Consider the following 15,541-nt stretch of genomic DNA (forward strand, 5'->3'; position numbering starts at 1 on the left):
CCCTGGATTTGGTTGCAAAGTAAAATTAATTTTAAGGAAAAAAGAACTTCAATTAGTTGCGTGGCTTTTGTGCCTTGACACAGTAGCACATGAAATTACTGTTGCATCCCTTGTGAAATAAAAAAACCCATGTATGTTGATGCCCCTGTACACATTCTCATCCTCATGTTTACCGGTGCAGGTGTTGACAGCAATCTCTTGCCCTAAACTACAATGACACTGTAGATTCTTGTACTCTTCTTTTCACATTTCACCTATGAACCCCACACTTTATCGTTCTCCCCTTAATTTTATGTGGAAAAGAATTTTTTCTATGAGTGTGGCCTAAGTCAACATTCTTATGAGTCTATCTCTCTCATCCCTATTTATCAAAAAAAATCTCTCTTTTCTATATGAAAAGACATCTCGATCGCTTGCTTTAAGAAAAATAGATGCAATGTCTTTTCATACAAGAAAAGAGAGAGATAGACTCATGGGAAGGCACATGGATTTGCCATTCAGGGGGTAGGATGATCATTTTGTCCACCCTTATGTGTCTCTCAGCACAGCCTGTGCCCCGGGCACAGAGAACATTTGACCTTTACATTAACATCATTCTTCTTCTCTTCGTTGCCTTCCAAGCAACCAGGCGCTAGTGGATGGAACCATTAATATGGTTCTTCTTAAAACTTTATATGTTTTTTCGAACTGTCGGCTGGCGTCTGTGGGGCACACGCCTCTTACCTTTTTTGCGACTCGTCTTAAAAGTTAAAAATCTACCCTTCTATTCATAAATCAAAATAGTGCTAAGATGCGCCGGTTGCTTATTTGTGACTTCCAAAAATCTACTGCTTAATCCCGTCCATGGTCCATATAATTCCGTAATTAGTGACCTACTCCGGGGTTTAATTCCCAACCATTCTCTTCTCTTTAAACCCTCATTTCCTTTCGACCGCCCCAATCAAAAACCCCCACCGCTCTCTCCCATTTCCGCGGTACCATAAGAAGTCGACGAGACTAAAACCCTTCCTCTCTCTTTCTCTTGTTCGCCGAAAGAAGCGGAATTCAGAAATCAGGAGTCCTTCGCAATGACCGGAATTTGCCGCATCGGAAGAGCGGCGACCCATCTGGCACCGCGGATTGGACTTTCTCCGAACCACCGATCCTTTGGAGCCGCCGCAGTTCAGCTCCAAGACGATTACGACTATTATGATGAAGACCATTACGAGCTCTACCGCGATTGGCCTCCGTTGGCACCCATTGAGGATTCCGATGGTTCGATCGGTGACAGGGGTGTGCAGTGGGTGTTCATGGGGAACCCTGGCGCTAAGAAACACGTCTACGCCGAGAAGTTGTCGAAGCTTCTGCGAGTCCCTCACATTTCCATGGGCACCCTTGTTCGTCAAGAGCTCAGCCCTCGTTCTTCTCTTTACAAGCAAGTGGGTATCCCTTTACGCCACTGTTCTCTTTCTATATTTCTTCTTGAATTCAATTCACTCCTTATGGTTTTCCTTCGAATTCCTTGACTTGATTTGGAATTTCTATGTCATTTGATTCTTTTTGTAAATTTAGTTGAGTAATGAAATCTTCTCTTTGTTGGATATAACTCGACAAAGTCTTTCCATGCTTACATTCTTCCTGAATCTGAAGCCTGGATTTGCCCTGTTTGATATTTTTTATCATTGGAGGGAGAAGGGCAATTTTGGGCATTTTGCGCACTTCCAGTTGGAATAACGTAGGAGGCCTAGTTGTTGGTACTTGGTAGAAACCCTAGAGCCAATATGGTGATGGTCAACTGCTGGTGGTCAACTTTGTGATCATGATGAAAGGTGTAGGCTCTTGCTTTAGAATTTGAAAAGACCGGAATGCCCTAGGTTGTCAATTTCTCTCTCTCCCTGGGTGTGGAGGAGGTTTGGTGAGTGGGGTTGGTTGATTGAACCATCTTCAGGGTTCAGACTTCAGGCTTCAGGCTTCAGGGGTTGGATTATTTCTTACTGGCGTTATTGTACTTCTCCCTTTGCCTGTTTTGTGCTTGGCTTTTGGAGCTATCTTATAATCTTTATGGCGATGTCTTTGGGTGGAATTTTGTTCTCTTATCTGTTAACAATGGTCGTGGCATACTAGCAGATTGCGAATGCGATGAACGAAGGGAAGCTTGTACCTGAAGATATAATCTTTGGACTTCTATCGAAGAGACTGCAAGAAGGCTATTACAGAGGTGAAACTGGGTTCATCTTGGATGGAATTCCCCGAACTCGAATCCAAGCTGTAAGTCTACCATTCTCTATACAAGTGTTTGCTCCTGTATTTACAGTTTCATGATTTCTGTTTAATTTCAGTATTGTGGTTGGCATTCAGTCTGAGTAATTGTTCATTAACCGACTGGTGTTTTTTAGAAATTGGGCTTGACGGGTTGTGTTTGTTTTTCAAGAAGCAAGATGAGAAAGTTTTTAAGGTCAATGATTTGATTCAAAGTTGGGACTGACAATCCTTTTTTTTTTGGGAATTTAAATTGCAGGAGATCCTGGACCAAATTGCTGATATCGATCTAGTCGTGAATTTCCGATGCTCAGAGGACTGCGTGTTGAAAAAACACCTTGGAAGTAGGATTTGTGCTCAATGTCATGAAAGCAGTCCTGTAAGAAATTCAGGGACAACGCTTGTGAAAACTTCCTCTGCTGGTGTTGAAGATGCCCAGACAGTGAAGCTCCAAGTCTATGAAGAACAGGTATTCACTTTGGATGCCTTGCGATGAAGACATAATTATATGAATTTTTGGCTTTCACATTGTTTCTAGCATTCTACTCCCCTCAGCCATTTTTTCATTCCAAGAGTTCAAAACAGTGAAGGTAATATTAGGCATTTGCTAATGACTCCATAAAAACTTGTAAATATTCCCTGGATTATGCTGATGATTAGAGCTTCCAAAAGTTCTATAAACGGATGGACTTCCACCTTAATTTGAAATCAAATCATTATTATCATCGATAGTCTCACACAGGCCCTGTTCTGCGTAAGTTTTACAGCTCTTTCTCTGCTTCCTTGTAGCTTTCCATGTTATTAAGTTTTTTCTGTTCTACACTTCTCCTAACCATTGAAAGTGATGGTGTGTTATCATCACATGAAACAGATAACACTAGATCCTTAAACCTCTGTGACTCAGTTATTCGATTAATCCCATTCTGTCTCCTGCATAATCTTGGTCTGGTCCTACATCAAACAACTAGTATTTTATTCATAGTATGGTGATAAGTAGATGCTAAGAGTTGAGAAATGTTGCTAATTGAGTAAGCTTCCTTGCAGAGCAAGCCCTTGGAAGATTACTATCGGAAACAGATGAAGCTTCTTAACTTTCAAGTGAATGGGGGTCCTGGAGAAACCTGGCAGGGGCTCTTGGCCGCCCTACATCTGCAGCACATCAATGCAATCCATTCGTCACAGAAGATTAATGTTGGTTTTTGATCACTCCCATTAGCTCATATTGCATTGTGGTTTTCACTTTTCACACGGCAGTAGATTCAGGCGGTGTAGCAGTTTTATGTTTGCTGGAGTATTCTGTAATGAATAGCTCTCGACTGGTTTCGAGGATCCCTGGGGGTTAGGGTTTTTCTTTTCATAGTGTTATAACCGTTTGTTGCGTATGCGAGTTTGTAATATTTTGGTGAGAAGACAAATCGAAGAGAACATTGGCTCCTGTGAGCCTAAAGTAGGGCAACCTCAAGGTTTGCTCGCTTATATTTTTGGGTTGAGATGAATGAAAGCTCAATATAGTTTTCTATTCCCACGTATCACGTCTTTCTTTTCCTATAGTTTGCTCTAGTTTTCTTTTAGAAAAATTAAATTCATAAGAGCAGGAAAAATGGAAAATCAGAATAAAACATAGTTCATACGAGAAATGATATTGTGCAATGAAGTGAAATGAAGAGAAAGCAAAATGATAGTGTAAACGGTAAATCGGTTGGTAACCAATGATCATTTTTTGATGGACTGTTTTCATTGTTCCATCGCATTGCAGTTCCACATCATTAGTTCGAATTCTCAAGGAATGGGATAACTATCAATTTCCATCTAAAAAGAGGGTTGCCAAGATTCTTGGCCTATTCACTTTCATTGGCTGGTATATTTGGGTAGCAAGACACGACCTATGTCCTCTAAAGCTCAAGCAGCCTTTTTTGAGTTTTGGAATACCAATTCAGATCTTAAAATTCAACCTCCTACCTCAATTTTAGAAGATTATTTGTGTCTAAAATGGGAATCTCCTCTCCCAAACGTTGTTAAATTGAAATGTGATGCGGCTCTTCTAATTGACTAGATGCAAAGGGAGGGGGAGGGGGGTTGTGTCTGGGTTTCGTGCTCGAAACAGCCCAGGTAATCCTCTCGTTGATGTCTCGGAACTGGCTATTTTCGTGGATAGTCTTATTGGTGAGGCAAAATCAATTCGGTCAGGTCTGATATTGGGCGGTTGAGGAAGGTGTTCTCTGGCTAAATATTGAATCTGATTGTGCCATTGTCGTTGACATTCTAAACAAGTTATCTCCTCTAAACAACAACGACATTCTAAACAAGTTATCTCCTCTGACACAGCTTGAGGCTATTGTGCATGACATTTGGACTTGCACAGCTACCCTTGAAAGGTGTTCGTTTTATTGCATTTCTAGGGACATTAATGGTTGTGTCCATTCCTTAGCAAGGAACAAGGAAGACCGTGTCTTTGGCAAATAAGACATTGTGACCTCTTTCCACTCCTTGGCTTGTTGAAGCTTGTAATCAGGATGCTTTGTGTGTTTCTTGCCCCCCTTTTCAATAGAATTTCTACTTCCCAAAAAACAAGAAAAATTGGTTGGTAACCGAGCTCGTTACAACCGATTTCCTATCTCCTTTGGTGGAGCTTTCTCCTATAAGATCTCCACAAGTCTTAACATGGTCACATGGCAACCATCCTAGCTTTTCGTATCCCCTTCTCTCATAGCTGATGGTGGTGGCACCTGAGTTTTCATCAAGATCTAAGACACCGTAATTTATTTGTTTTAATGGTTCATGGGTCTAACTTTTGAAAAAACAGTAAACCAAAGCTTAGGGTTTCATGATGGATTCAGGTGGCCGATAAAAGATTAATTACTATTGTTTAAGGTTTACACACGGTTGAACCAAAGAAGAGACATTTGAAAGGAAGAATATGATTGTTCAGGGTTCAGTATTTGTTTGGGCCAATCACCTTGCAGCTCTCTCTTCCCCTCAAACGAAGAAGAGAGGATGGGCAGGAGGAAGGTAAGCAGTTGACATGGGATAGGCCCAAGGGGAGGAGGGATATTATTGGAAGGGGAAGAGAGAAACTGGGCTAGTGAAAGGGCAGATGGAGATGCAAATATATTCAGAGTACCGAGGATAAGGGAAAAGCTCAAAATTTATCTCATCGACTCACGGGTCATTGGTTTTGAAAATGGAAACAAAATTTACATTAAACTCAGGTGCGAAAGAACCTACATACATATATACACACAGGCACTGTTTATTCATACATGGACTTGTGAGAAAGAATAATTCATGGAACTAAGGGTTGCAGGTGTATAGGAACAACTACTCACCATCCCTCCAAACCTCCCGGAGGAGTTGATATCTGATAACATTGTGCCCACCATTCTTGCTCTGTTTCCAGCTGGTCACACCTGATAAAGTAGGAGAACCACGAAAGCTGTCACTGATGATTGAAGCTAGAGGAGAATCTAATTCATCAAGCTCATCATCACTGGTGTAAGATTTCCGGAGCACCGAGGACCCACTCCTTTGCAACTGAGATTGGCTTCCAAACCCACCTATATAACCTGCAAGTGAAGCTGCAGAAGGTGGCGAATATACTATTGGAGCTGCAGTGCATGGGAAGCTTCTGAGAGACTGTTCTTCAGCCTCAAGACCATCCTGAAAAGAAAACTAAAAAATAAAATACTGGACAAGTAACAGTATTGTTGCTCAACGGTTTCCTGACACATTTAGGGCTTTGGACAGGATTTATTCTTTAAATTAGCAAAACTACAACGGTTTCTGTGACTTGTACCTCATCCAACACAACTAGGAAGCACAAACATGCACTTCTAGGCTATACATGTTTGTCCCATTCTTATTTTCCTTCCCTGTCCCAACAGGCTCTAAAAACATATACATGCAGAAGTACAAACTCACTTTTATGTGACAACTATGATGGCAATGATCGCTGAGCAGGCTATAAATATCCATCAAACGAAACATTTGAACAGTTGCAATTTCAGGATTGTTCTGTCTATCATGAGCTTCATTCTAGTTCTTGTCTGTTGATTGTGATGGAACATGCATCCCTAATTCATGGGTCTAAAAGCACTGTTAATATACTAGGTATGCACAACACTCCATAACTTCAGAAAATTGTCAAATTTGCCCTTGGTACACCAATTAACTAAAATTCAATTCTTGAAGGCAAATTATTATTGTCACAAAGGTATGTTATTTTTCCAAATGTCACAAAGTATCTATTCTGCCACATGGACAAATGATATGTCCATGCCAGCCGTAGTACATGGTCTAGATTAGCCACGTGTTGAATTCCAAAGTCTAATTCAATCAAATACACCCTTTTGTATTGGCACACATCCCGTGTGTACCAATACTCTAGACATTACTGTGTATTCTCCAAGTCTGACAGGGACCAGATGGTTTAGATTTTAAATAATGTAAAAATCGATGGCTCAGATTTGTCTTGTGATTTTCAGAAACATCATCACCTTCCATTGTTACATGGATAACTACCCATTTTTGAAACACCATTGGCCATTACTTCTACATTATCACCAAGCAAAGCAATGAACAACTAATAATTGAAACAGAATTAAACCCACAAAGTATGGGGCATGATAACGACAGAACTATTGGAGAGAACTTTATCTTCATCACCAAGTTGTTCAACATGGCAGATCATATAATAGTGAAACTCATCCACAGCCATCTCATTAGTCAAATTTCAACCCAAACACGCTGGCAAAATGTTTTACAAGTGACAAGTAACAGGATAACTCACAAGAATGAAATTAGATTTTATTATTATAAAATGGCATTCTTGTAACCATAGTCAAAATTTTCACTTACTTTAAACCATCTTCCACGCTTGTTTCAGGATAAAATTACACCAGTGAGATGGGCATGGGGGAGTGGAGTGCCACCTTTTGACAAACAAAATTCAAAACATTTGTGATGCTTAATTTTTACGATATATGTTATTGAGAAAATCTTATGACACCATCATTGGTATCATTTACCTTGGCTCCATATCACAATTTCTTGCGAAGTGGTAGACATGGGTGGGTCCATGTTATAGAGGACCTCATACCCATCTCACTGGTCAAATTCCAGCTTAAAACAAGAAAAATAAGTGGTTTAAGTGACTGTCAAGTTTCCCAAAATTCCAAGAATGCCATTTTATCTAGTGGCATGTTGTGGTAATTTTTTGTTATTTTGCACTCACTTTTGAGGCACTTTCATTGCTTGTTTGGGACTGAAAATTGAACAGTGAGATAGGTATATTGTACCCTATCACATCGACGCACCCATGTTTGCCTTTGCCACTTGGCAATTTGGTGGCAGTCCAAATGGCACCATGGGATGGTGTCATCTAGACAAACCCTACGTTATTATACTCTTTTACAATGTTGATGAGTAGGGGGTAAACTAATAATAGTAGAGATTTTCCACGGGACTAACCTCAGAATCCAGTGCCTCAAACAAAGCTTCTGGAATTGGATCTGGACAAAACTCATCAGGGACGAAACTGTTAAGAGCCCTCCTGATCAATGGTGCACCAAATGTAGGATATACCTGCCAAATATACAAGTCCCATGTAGTGAATAAACAATATACAAGTAAGAGAGGTGCATTAGCCAACTGAAAGGGGCTAGTTTGGCTGTGAACCTCTTTTCTGATGGCACTATTCAAAAGCATGTCCTTTGGGAGCATCATGAGATCACTCAATGCATAAAGTAGATTGAAAGACTTGAAGGATGTCTTGTATTCGTGTCTGTCATCATCATCATCAAGCTCACTGTCTCCTTCAGGTAAGTCATCATCATCTATACCAAACAGGTCGGTAAGCCACCTGGACCAATTCCCAATCTGGAATCCAAAACAATAAAAAGTTGAGTTCTATGGAGAGCGAGCTAACATCAGCAACCACGGTTTTACATCATTCAGAACTGAGCATTTATGTTCTCATTACAATAATCATTTTATGATTTGAGATCAGTGATTGTGAAGGAAATGATGGAATAGGGCACATCGAAGGAAACATATAGCTGATTCAATGGGTTTGAGACCTAAAATTGATGTCCTTCTGAATCTCAGATAAGAAAGTACAGTGCAATCCAATGATCATAAAAGCCTAATTTCTCACAGGCTTTAATGTATTTGGATTGTACACCAGGTTTCATTTTGTGATTTATTATTAATTTTATTCAAAGGCATCTCTTAGGTAATGATTAGATCTTGCATATGTAATTCACATTTTCTGTTTAAACAACCTAACAGTCAACAAAGCTCAAGGTAAATGAAAGAAAATGGAAAGAAAAAATCCATCATTTCCAGTCAAGGGAAAAAAGAATAAAAAGATGCATCTTGTTCAGTGTTCACAAGGAAAGAGCAGCTGATGCACAGAGAAGATCACTAACAGCAACCATGACGACATCCAGAAGCAAACTACCATGTGAAAAATAAAATATGTATCACTCACAGCATTTTTCAGTTGTGCACCGGCACCAAAGCTTGCTTTTCCAGCTGGAATAGGGAGAACCTTGGAATCACTAATGGGGTCAGACACAGGATCTGTTGGAATCTCATCCCCCGATTCACGAAGAATAGCATTGCACATAGCCACATCCAACCTAGCCACGCATTGCTCCATTACCTGAACACAAGAAAGAGAATCATCTCAACTAAACTTCAGAGCATTACAATTGAGGTTATTCATCAGTTATCAAGAACAAGGTCCATGTGCCAAATCCAAATAAATGTAAGTGGAATCTTGAGCAGAACGCAAAAAATGACGATAGAAATCTTCCATAAGCTAGAATTATGTAACAGTAGTTGGCCAGAAACAACTATACAATAAAATACAAACGCACCAATGGACAGTTTTCTTGAGTGTCTTTTAATGAACTATGTTATGCTGGTACTTAATTGGCTGACATAGCTTGATGGATACTTGAACAGATATATCTGTATGACTGTATCACATATTTTAAAGACTCACCCTTCCCAAATCCGGGTAACAATCTGATCAGATACATTTATTTGGATGATTAAAAAAATTAAGGGAGTCCATTCACAAGATGGTTAGCATTGGTTCTCTGTGTATGATGCACCCATAGTATCATAGGTATCTATGACATAGATTAGTGGGAAGAGATATTTTACTTTGAAAACTCTGCTTATTTCACTATAAATTTGCAAGTGAATATCATCTGCTTTGTTAGCTTTTGCACCATATGATCTACTTGAGAGAAAATTTGACTACATGTTCATTGAGACATCAACCCACCAAACAGGTTGAGACTAGGTCTTTTGACCATATGCTATGCATCGTGAAGAGACAATGGTATATACAGACACTTACCAATCGATCTACTTGAGAGAAAATTTGACTACATGTTCATTGAGACATCAACCCACCAAACAGGTTGAGACTAGGTCTTTTGACCATATGCTATGCATCGTGAAGAGACAATGGTATAGACAGACACTTACCAATCTAGCTAGAACAGGCAAGCAGCCACACTGATGCCCTCCAGCTCGAACAGGACATAGCCTTTCACATGCATCCTTAAAAGCCTTCTTCCAAAGTTCCAGTGAAAAGCTCACCTGGTCTTGATCACCTAAACTAGACCTCCCGCCATAGCTCTTCCTCGATCTGGCACTAAGATGAGTATCACTCGCCTTCGCAGCAGTGGACTGCATATGTGGAGTCAGAGTCTAGAGGGAGAAAGGGAAAGGAGTCAGATAGCTACCAGCAGTCAGGATATTAAGTGAGAAGATTGCTATTACAAATGTGTTGAATTTTTTTTTTCTTTTTTGGAGAGGGGATATTAATATTTGACCTGCCACCAAATAGATTCGATGATTCTGGAGAAGATCCAAGCTTCAAAATTTTCCAATGCAGCTGTAAATGTGTGAGTGTCTTCCCAGTTATCAAAACTTCCAGACAAGCTAGCCTTCTTTTCTCTCGAGTTGGGAGAGGACTCCTTCCACCTCAATGTTGAAGATCTCCTGTTATTTCCCTTCCCACCTCCATTAATTTCAAGATGGGGTCCAGCAGAAATGGGAAGCTGTGATTCATCAATGGCTTGGCTGATGACTGCTCTCAGTACAATGGAATTTGAGAGCCAGAAAGTTAACCTGTATTTAGAAAACAATGACAAAGTCATCCATCAGAGGATGAAAACATGCCGAATTTATTTTGAGAAAATCTAAGATACACAACAGGCAGACCATAAAAACATTCTTGGGCATTGAACCTGATGTCAGATTCATTAAGGTCTCCTGAACACATACATTAGATCGTTTTAGGAATATGTCCAGCAATTTTCTTCAACGTCCAAAAAATATTAAAATTGGATGATTCAAAGAATTTAATCAGAAGGTTTTTACCCCCTCAGTAGATCTGGTGGGTAAGACCCACTGAATTGTGGCTTCGTACCCATCTTTGACAGGTTTAGCACTGTGCTATCTTTAGGACAATAGCTTTGAACAAGAAAATCCAAGGGTTATGCGGCAAATACAGTTTATACATACCTGGGAACATCGTTTCCGCATGCTTTTGCCACCAAAACTAACCCCGAAACAGCACTTCTAGCAACACTAGCAATCCTTGCAGGGGAACATTTTCTAAGAGCATGAAAATACAGCCTAGAAAGGCGTCGAGCTGGGGCATGGACTTTACTCGCAGAACTACCATGCTCAGCCACAATAGAATACATCCCAATCTCAATTGCCGCAGTTTCTCTCAACTCTCCCTCAAGCCTCTCTATTCTACGTTCCAATTGCTGGACTTTGCCATCAGAAAAGTTGTTTCTTGTGTCTCTAGAAACAAGCCTTCTATCCATCATGAAGCTTCTATAACCATTATCAGCATCTTTCAAAGTATCAGTCTCCTTTAGTTTACTGGTTAACTTGTTATCAATTAATAATCCATTGCTCATGGGTGAATCTAATGATGATCTGACAGACTTTAAATGCTTTAGCCTATCATCAGATATGGCACTACTCTTCACTCCAAGAGCTCTCCTGCTAAATGAAAGTGTATCACCCCCATATGCAACTTGCTTTTTGTTGAAATCTAGTGAAAAATTATGAGATAATTCATCTTCTGTTATAAGATATTCTTCCTGTCCATTTTCTCCCTGTTCATCCCCATCTCCATCCTCCATGAGACTGGCAGATAGACCAGTAGCAGTCTCAGCTTCCTCAGTCCCATTTTTGCTCTGTCCCTTAGAATGTCTATTATCCTTTTCTTCAGCATAAGAGTTAGCAGATTTTACCAGGCCTGCTTTCTCAACCACCCTAAGACCTGAATCTGAGCATGAAACTTTGGCAGCAGGACCATTGGTATTAATGTCCATCATGTATTGATTTTCTTCAAATATGTAACTGCCATTACCAGATTTTCCATTAACCCCCTCCTGGGCCAAATCATTGCTGTCATAGTTTCTTGTGCCATTGCTAGGTCTAACCTCTTCGTGTTTACCTTCATAAGATATGGCTGAAGAAGAGGATTGAACACTATGGGTAACATATTTTTTGGGGATTGGTGTTGGTGTTAAGCTTATCCCAGGAAAGCTGGAAAAAGAAGCATGGTCATTTTCTGGGCTCACTGGATCAGAGGACGTGTCAATTGATGATGAACAAGAAGAACTCCCATTCAGATGTTTGTGTCCAGCAGTCACCGGCTTGTCCTCAGATATTTCTGGTACCTGCTCAATGGATAATCCAGCGACGTCATTACACAATCATGTGCCATTCTTTACTTTGTCAGAAACATTCTGTATTGGATGTAAATGATTACTGGGCCATCTAAACTAGAACCACTTGACTGCAACCATAGCCTACTGGGTTGACCATAAGGGTGTTTTGAACGAATAAAAGTACATGGAAAAATTGCAAGGTCCCACAGGACCAAGAGGATGGTCCAACCATTCAGCGTATTTGCTCCGAATATCCAAAAGAATATGATGGTATACAGCAATTCATGGGGACATGTCAAATGGTGGTATGACCTTCCCGTCTGTTTTGCTAGGATCACTAAACAAGAGAACCTATACACTTTACATGATACCTCCCACTTCCTAGCTGGGGAGAGTAACCAACAAGGTTCTAGTATAAGAAATTAAATGATCTAATCCATAAATCTGCACTTGCACATGCATGTGCAGGCACGGAGAAACATACAAGGAGTGTAGAAGAATACAAACAACAAGTGCATTAATTTGCTTGGGTGTGGCCCACTGTATGTTTGGATACCAGCAGTTTGCGGTCGCCAAGCAAGATTATTCTTGCGGTGCTAGAACTGCCCCAACATTTAACAAACCCAAAGTCATCCAATGACACAAACTGCAAACAGGGGCATGAACAAATAGAAATTTATGCAGATCCCCAGTAAAGCTATCATATATATACAGAATTTAGGAAAATCAGTACTATCAAATCAAAGAAACGCCCAAAAGTAAGAATACCTTCCCATTTTGAGGTAAAGAACTTCCAGCAGTGTCAACAGCAGATGAAGGAACATTCAAAGATGAATGAGATGAAACATCATCATCAGTAAAAGAGGCAATCTCAGTTTCATCAGCATATTCTTCATCCATCAATGCAGAAATTGATTCCTTTCCATCCTGGTCCAGTGATGATTCTTTTGACAGGCTTTCCTTCGGTAATGAGCTCGAATTATCCTTCCCAAATGGCTGGATTCTTACAAACAAAACTGGCTGAGCTGTGTTTCGAAAGCTTCTCTTGCAATTCATTGGGGCACCTATGTCTACAGCTTCTTTGACAATCCCATAGTCTGCCAGGTCTATTATGACAGTTCCCAAGAGCTGACCTCTCACTGTCTTATCCCTTCTTGGCTCATACAAGCTGAACTCTAAACAGTTCTTCTGGAATGTCTCGGCATCCCCACCTTTTACAGGAGCTTCCCTTGATAGAGTGGTAGTAAGCCTAAATGACTCATTGAATTCAATTTTTCCATCCCCAGCACCAGACCCAATGGAGGGGACAACAGGGCCGGTAGATCCAGAGTTCCGGTCACCATTTTCCCATTGAAGAACAACAGACCGAAGGGATCTGAGAGACTGTGATGGGGGCCATGGTTTAATCTCCTGAACATGTACAAGGTAATTGACCTGAACTGAAGCACCTTTCCTATTCTTTGTCCTCAACCCTAGGACCATGGTTGGAGAAGTGCTGGTACTGCTCCAAGTTACAATATAGTGCCAATGTGTCTAAATATGTGCAATCATGAAGCCTCTAAGGTCCAAAAAACAAAACCCAAAAGGGTATAACGTAAAAATGTGGAAATCAGAATCAGAAAGAATCTGCATTTAAATAAACAAGTAAGAGGGAGAGGGGGAGGGGGGTGAAGATAATGAATAATTACAAAAAATTAACGGAAAGGATAATATAGGTACAGTGGAAGAATGAGAAGCAGAGCATTTCAGATCACATTTCAGATCATTTAAAAGCATAGACAGGGACTAGAAATTCTATCCAAAGATCAGAAAGAAAAAAAGTTTTTTATTTTTTTATTTTTATGAGGAAGTATTGAATGAACAATTTCAGCAGTTAAAGGCTAAAAGGATGCATTTAGTAATAAGGCAAGAACATTACACGCCGTTAGTAGTTAAGAGGTAAAACAACTATGTTCCAACTTCCAACCCCATTGCAGCAGATCTAAAGGACTAAAACAGGGTAACATTTGTCCTCCAGATAAGAAGAACGACGATTCATGCAACGGGAGTTGCATTTCAGCTCATTTAAGAGCAAAGACAAAATACTCAACTTAAAAAACAGTACAAAACCGTCTTCAAAAATCTAAGAAAGCTGATATCGGCAGAACAAAAAGAAAAGATTTTTTCTTCATAGTTGAACCCTAGTGAACATGTTAGATGAATATCAGTTAAAAAAAACCCTGAAGTCACTTGGATTGCAGGCGACTGATTGACCGACAGAAGCTCTCTGATCACATCCGATCACCGAAACGAAAAAAACAAGAATTTTGAATGACGGAAATGTACCGGAGTATACATATTATCCAACCATCCAAAAACTTTTCTCTCTCTTTCCCAGGGTCAGATCCAGAAACCATCCCCGCACAGGGGAAGTGAAAAAATTGGGAAAGTAAAGCTCAAATAACTCCAGACAATAATAATGCACAAAGATTTACAACAATGGAGAAGGAAACCAGAAGATGCATCTCTCTAGATCAAAACAATCAGCAAAACAGCATCCACTCCGCATCTTACGACGAAAAAGGGGTTGGTGGGAGGGGAGAAGGAGATTCAAAAATAGAAAATATGAAAAAGAGATGGTTAAGTGACTTACCAAAGAGAAGATGGTAGAGAAACTGCAAGTGAAATGCAGTAAGAATAACCGAGTGTTTAGATACTCTGAAACGCCATGACTGAGAGAAATCTGAGGCTGTGAAGAAACTCCCGTATGAGCATGACTGAAAGTGGAAAAAGTAGATGGAACAAATGAAAAAGAACGAAACAGAGAAGAAGACAAAGGGAATTTTTTATTTTTTATTTTTAGAATTAATTTGGTTAATTAATAATAAACTTTATTAGATTTGTGTCACATTACAAAGGAATTATACAGAAACCAGATAGAGAAGGAGATCGATTTAAGCATTAAAACTTGAAAGTGACAAGTGAAGAAATGGTTTTAAGTCGTAATCCAGTCAATTTTGTGTATTCTTACAAAGAAATTAGACATAATTTATCTTCTTGGGTCTCATCACTTGACCAATCATCACACGAAAACTCAGACAAAGACACGGTAATCCACACCTACTCTCGACTCACACAATCTCCACCATTAACACTGTCGATCTGTCCTTCTCATGATCTCATCTAAAATTCCTCTCTCGCTCTCTCTTTTGTAGGCTTCTCATTTCTCAACTTCTTGCTTTGAGAAAATTAGTTTTAATAATTATTTTTTGACATCATTTTCTTACTTGAAGTGTAAGCCCAATTGTATCAGTTTTTGTTGAAATGTCCAATTCAAGAACTTAAGCATTTGGGTGGAGAGAGGTTACCAAATTTCATGTTGAAATATCAAATCCAAGATTTAAGAGAAACCCAACTAGCGTTTGAAATTATTCTTAAGTCTAGGTTTGATGATTTTGATACCATGTTAAAGTGTCAAAACTCATGGTTTAAAAATTCAATATTAGATATGTATTGGTCCCAATCAATCGATGACATGAAAACCCTAGAGTTGGCATGTAGTCCTTAATCTAATCAATCTTGATCGGAATTTGGATCAATTGGATTTTTAG

General features: G+C 39.7%; 2 protein-coding genes across 3 annotated transcripts; one reads left to right on the forward strand and one right to left on the reverse strand.

Moving 5' to 3' along the window:
• Positions 1-998: 998 nt before the first annotated feature.
• Positions 999-3,762, forward strand: LOC122670723 (probable adenylate kinase 7, mitochondrial). Its single transcript, XM_043867692.1, has 4 exons — positions 999-1,418; positions 2,107-2,247; positions 2,498-2,707; positions 3,283-3,762. Exons 1-4 carry the CDS (start codon positions 1,068-1,070, stop codon positions 3,439-3,441), a joined length of 861 nt encoding a protein of 286 aa, XP_043723627.1. The 5' UTR covers positions 999-1,067; the 3' UTR covers positions 3,442-3,762.
• Positions 3,763-5,366: 1,604 nt separating this feature from the next.
• Positions 5,367-14,754, reverse strand: LOC122670717. 2 transcript variants are annotated; one of them, XM_043867680.1, is made up of 9 exons: positions 14,585-14,754; positions 12,720-13,517; positions 10,783-11,960; positions 10,089-10,386; positions 9,739-9,963; positions 8,726-8,899; positions 7,912-8,112; positions 7,705-7,818; positions 5,367-5,895 (listed from the first exon to the last, which is right to left on the reverse strand). In XM_043867680.1, the coding sequence occupies exons 2-9, from the start codon at positions 13,431-13,433 to the stop codon at positions 5,557-5,559; spliced, it is 3,243 nt and encodes a 1,080-aa protein (XP_043723615.1). In that variant the 5' UTR covers positions 13,434-13,517; positions 14,585-14,754; the 3' UTR covers positions 5,367-5,556. The 2 variants fall into 2 exon arrangements, with proteins under 2 accessions (XP_043723615.1, XP_043723616.1); XM_043867681.1 differs by lacking the exon at positions 14,585-14,754 and adding an exon at positions 14,193-14,498.
• Between the last annotated feature and the right edge of the window lie 787 nt (positions 14,755-15,541).

Source organism: Telopea speciosissima, chromosome 8, assembly GCF_018873765.1.
Source record: "Telopea speciosissima isolate NSW1024214 ecotype Mountain lineage chromosome 8, Tspe_v1, whole genome shotgun sequence".
Classification (NCBI taxonomy): domain Eukaryota; kingdom Viridiplantae; phylum Streptophyta; class Magnoliopsida; order Proteales; family Proteaceae; genus Telopea; species Telopea speciosissima.

Bases quoted from the DNA above. Each gene is read 5' to 3' on its own strand.
- LOC122670723 (XM_043867692.1), top strand. From the start codon at position 1,068: ATGACCGGAATTTGCCGCATCGGAAGAGCGGCGACCCATCTGGCACCG. The intron at 2,248-2,497 runs GTAAGTCTACCA...TTTAAATTGCAG, and splicing joins CCCGAACTCGAATCCAAGCT to GAGATCCTGGACCAAATTGC. The intron at 2,708-3,282 runs GTATTCACTTTG...GCTTCCTTGCAG, and splicing joins TCCAAGTCTATGAAGAACAG to AGCAAGCCCTTGGAAGATTA.
- LOC122670717 (XM_043867680.1), bottom strand. From the start codon at position 13,433: ATGGTCCTAGGGTTGAGGACAAAGAATAGGAAAGGTGCTTCAGTTCAG. The intron at 10,387-10,782 runs GTATGTATAAAC...TTCTAAATACAG, and splicing joins TGCGGAAACGATGTTCCCAG to GTTAACTTTCTGGCTCTCAA. The intron at 7,819-7,911 runs GTTCACAGCCAA...TATATTTGGCAG, and splicing joins ATAGTGCCATCAGAAAAGAG to GTATATCCTACATTTGGTGC.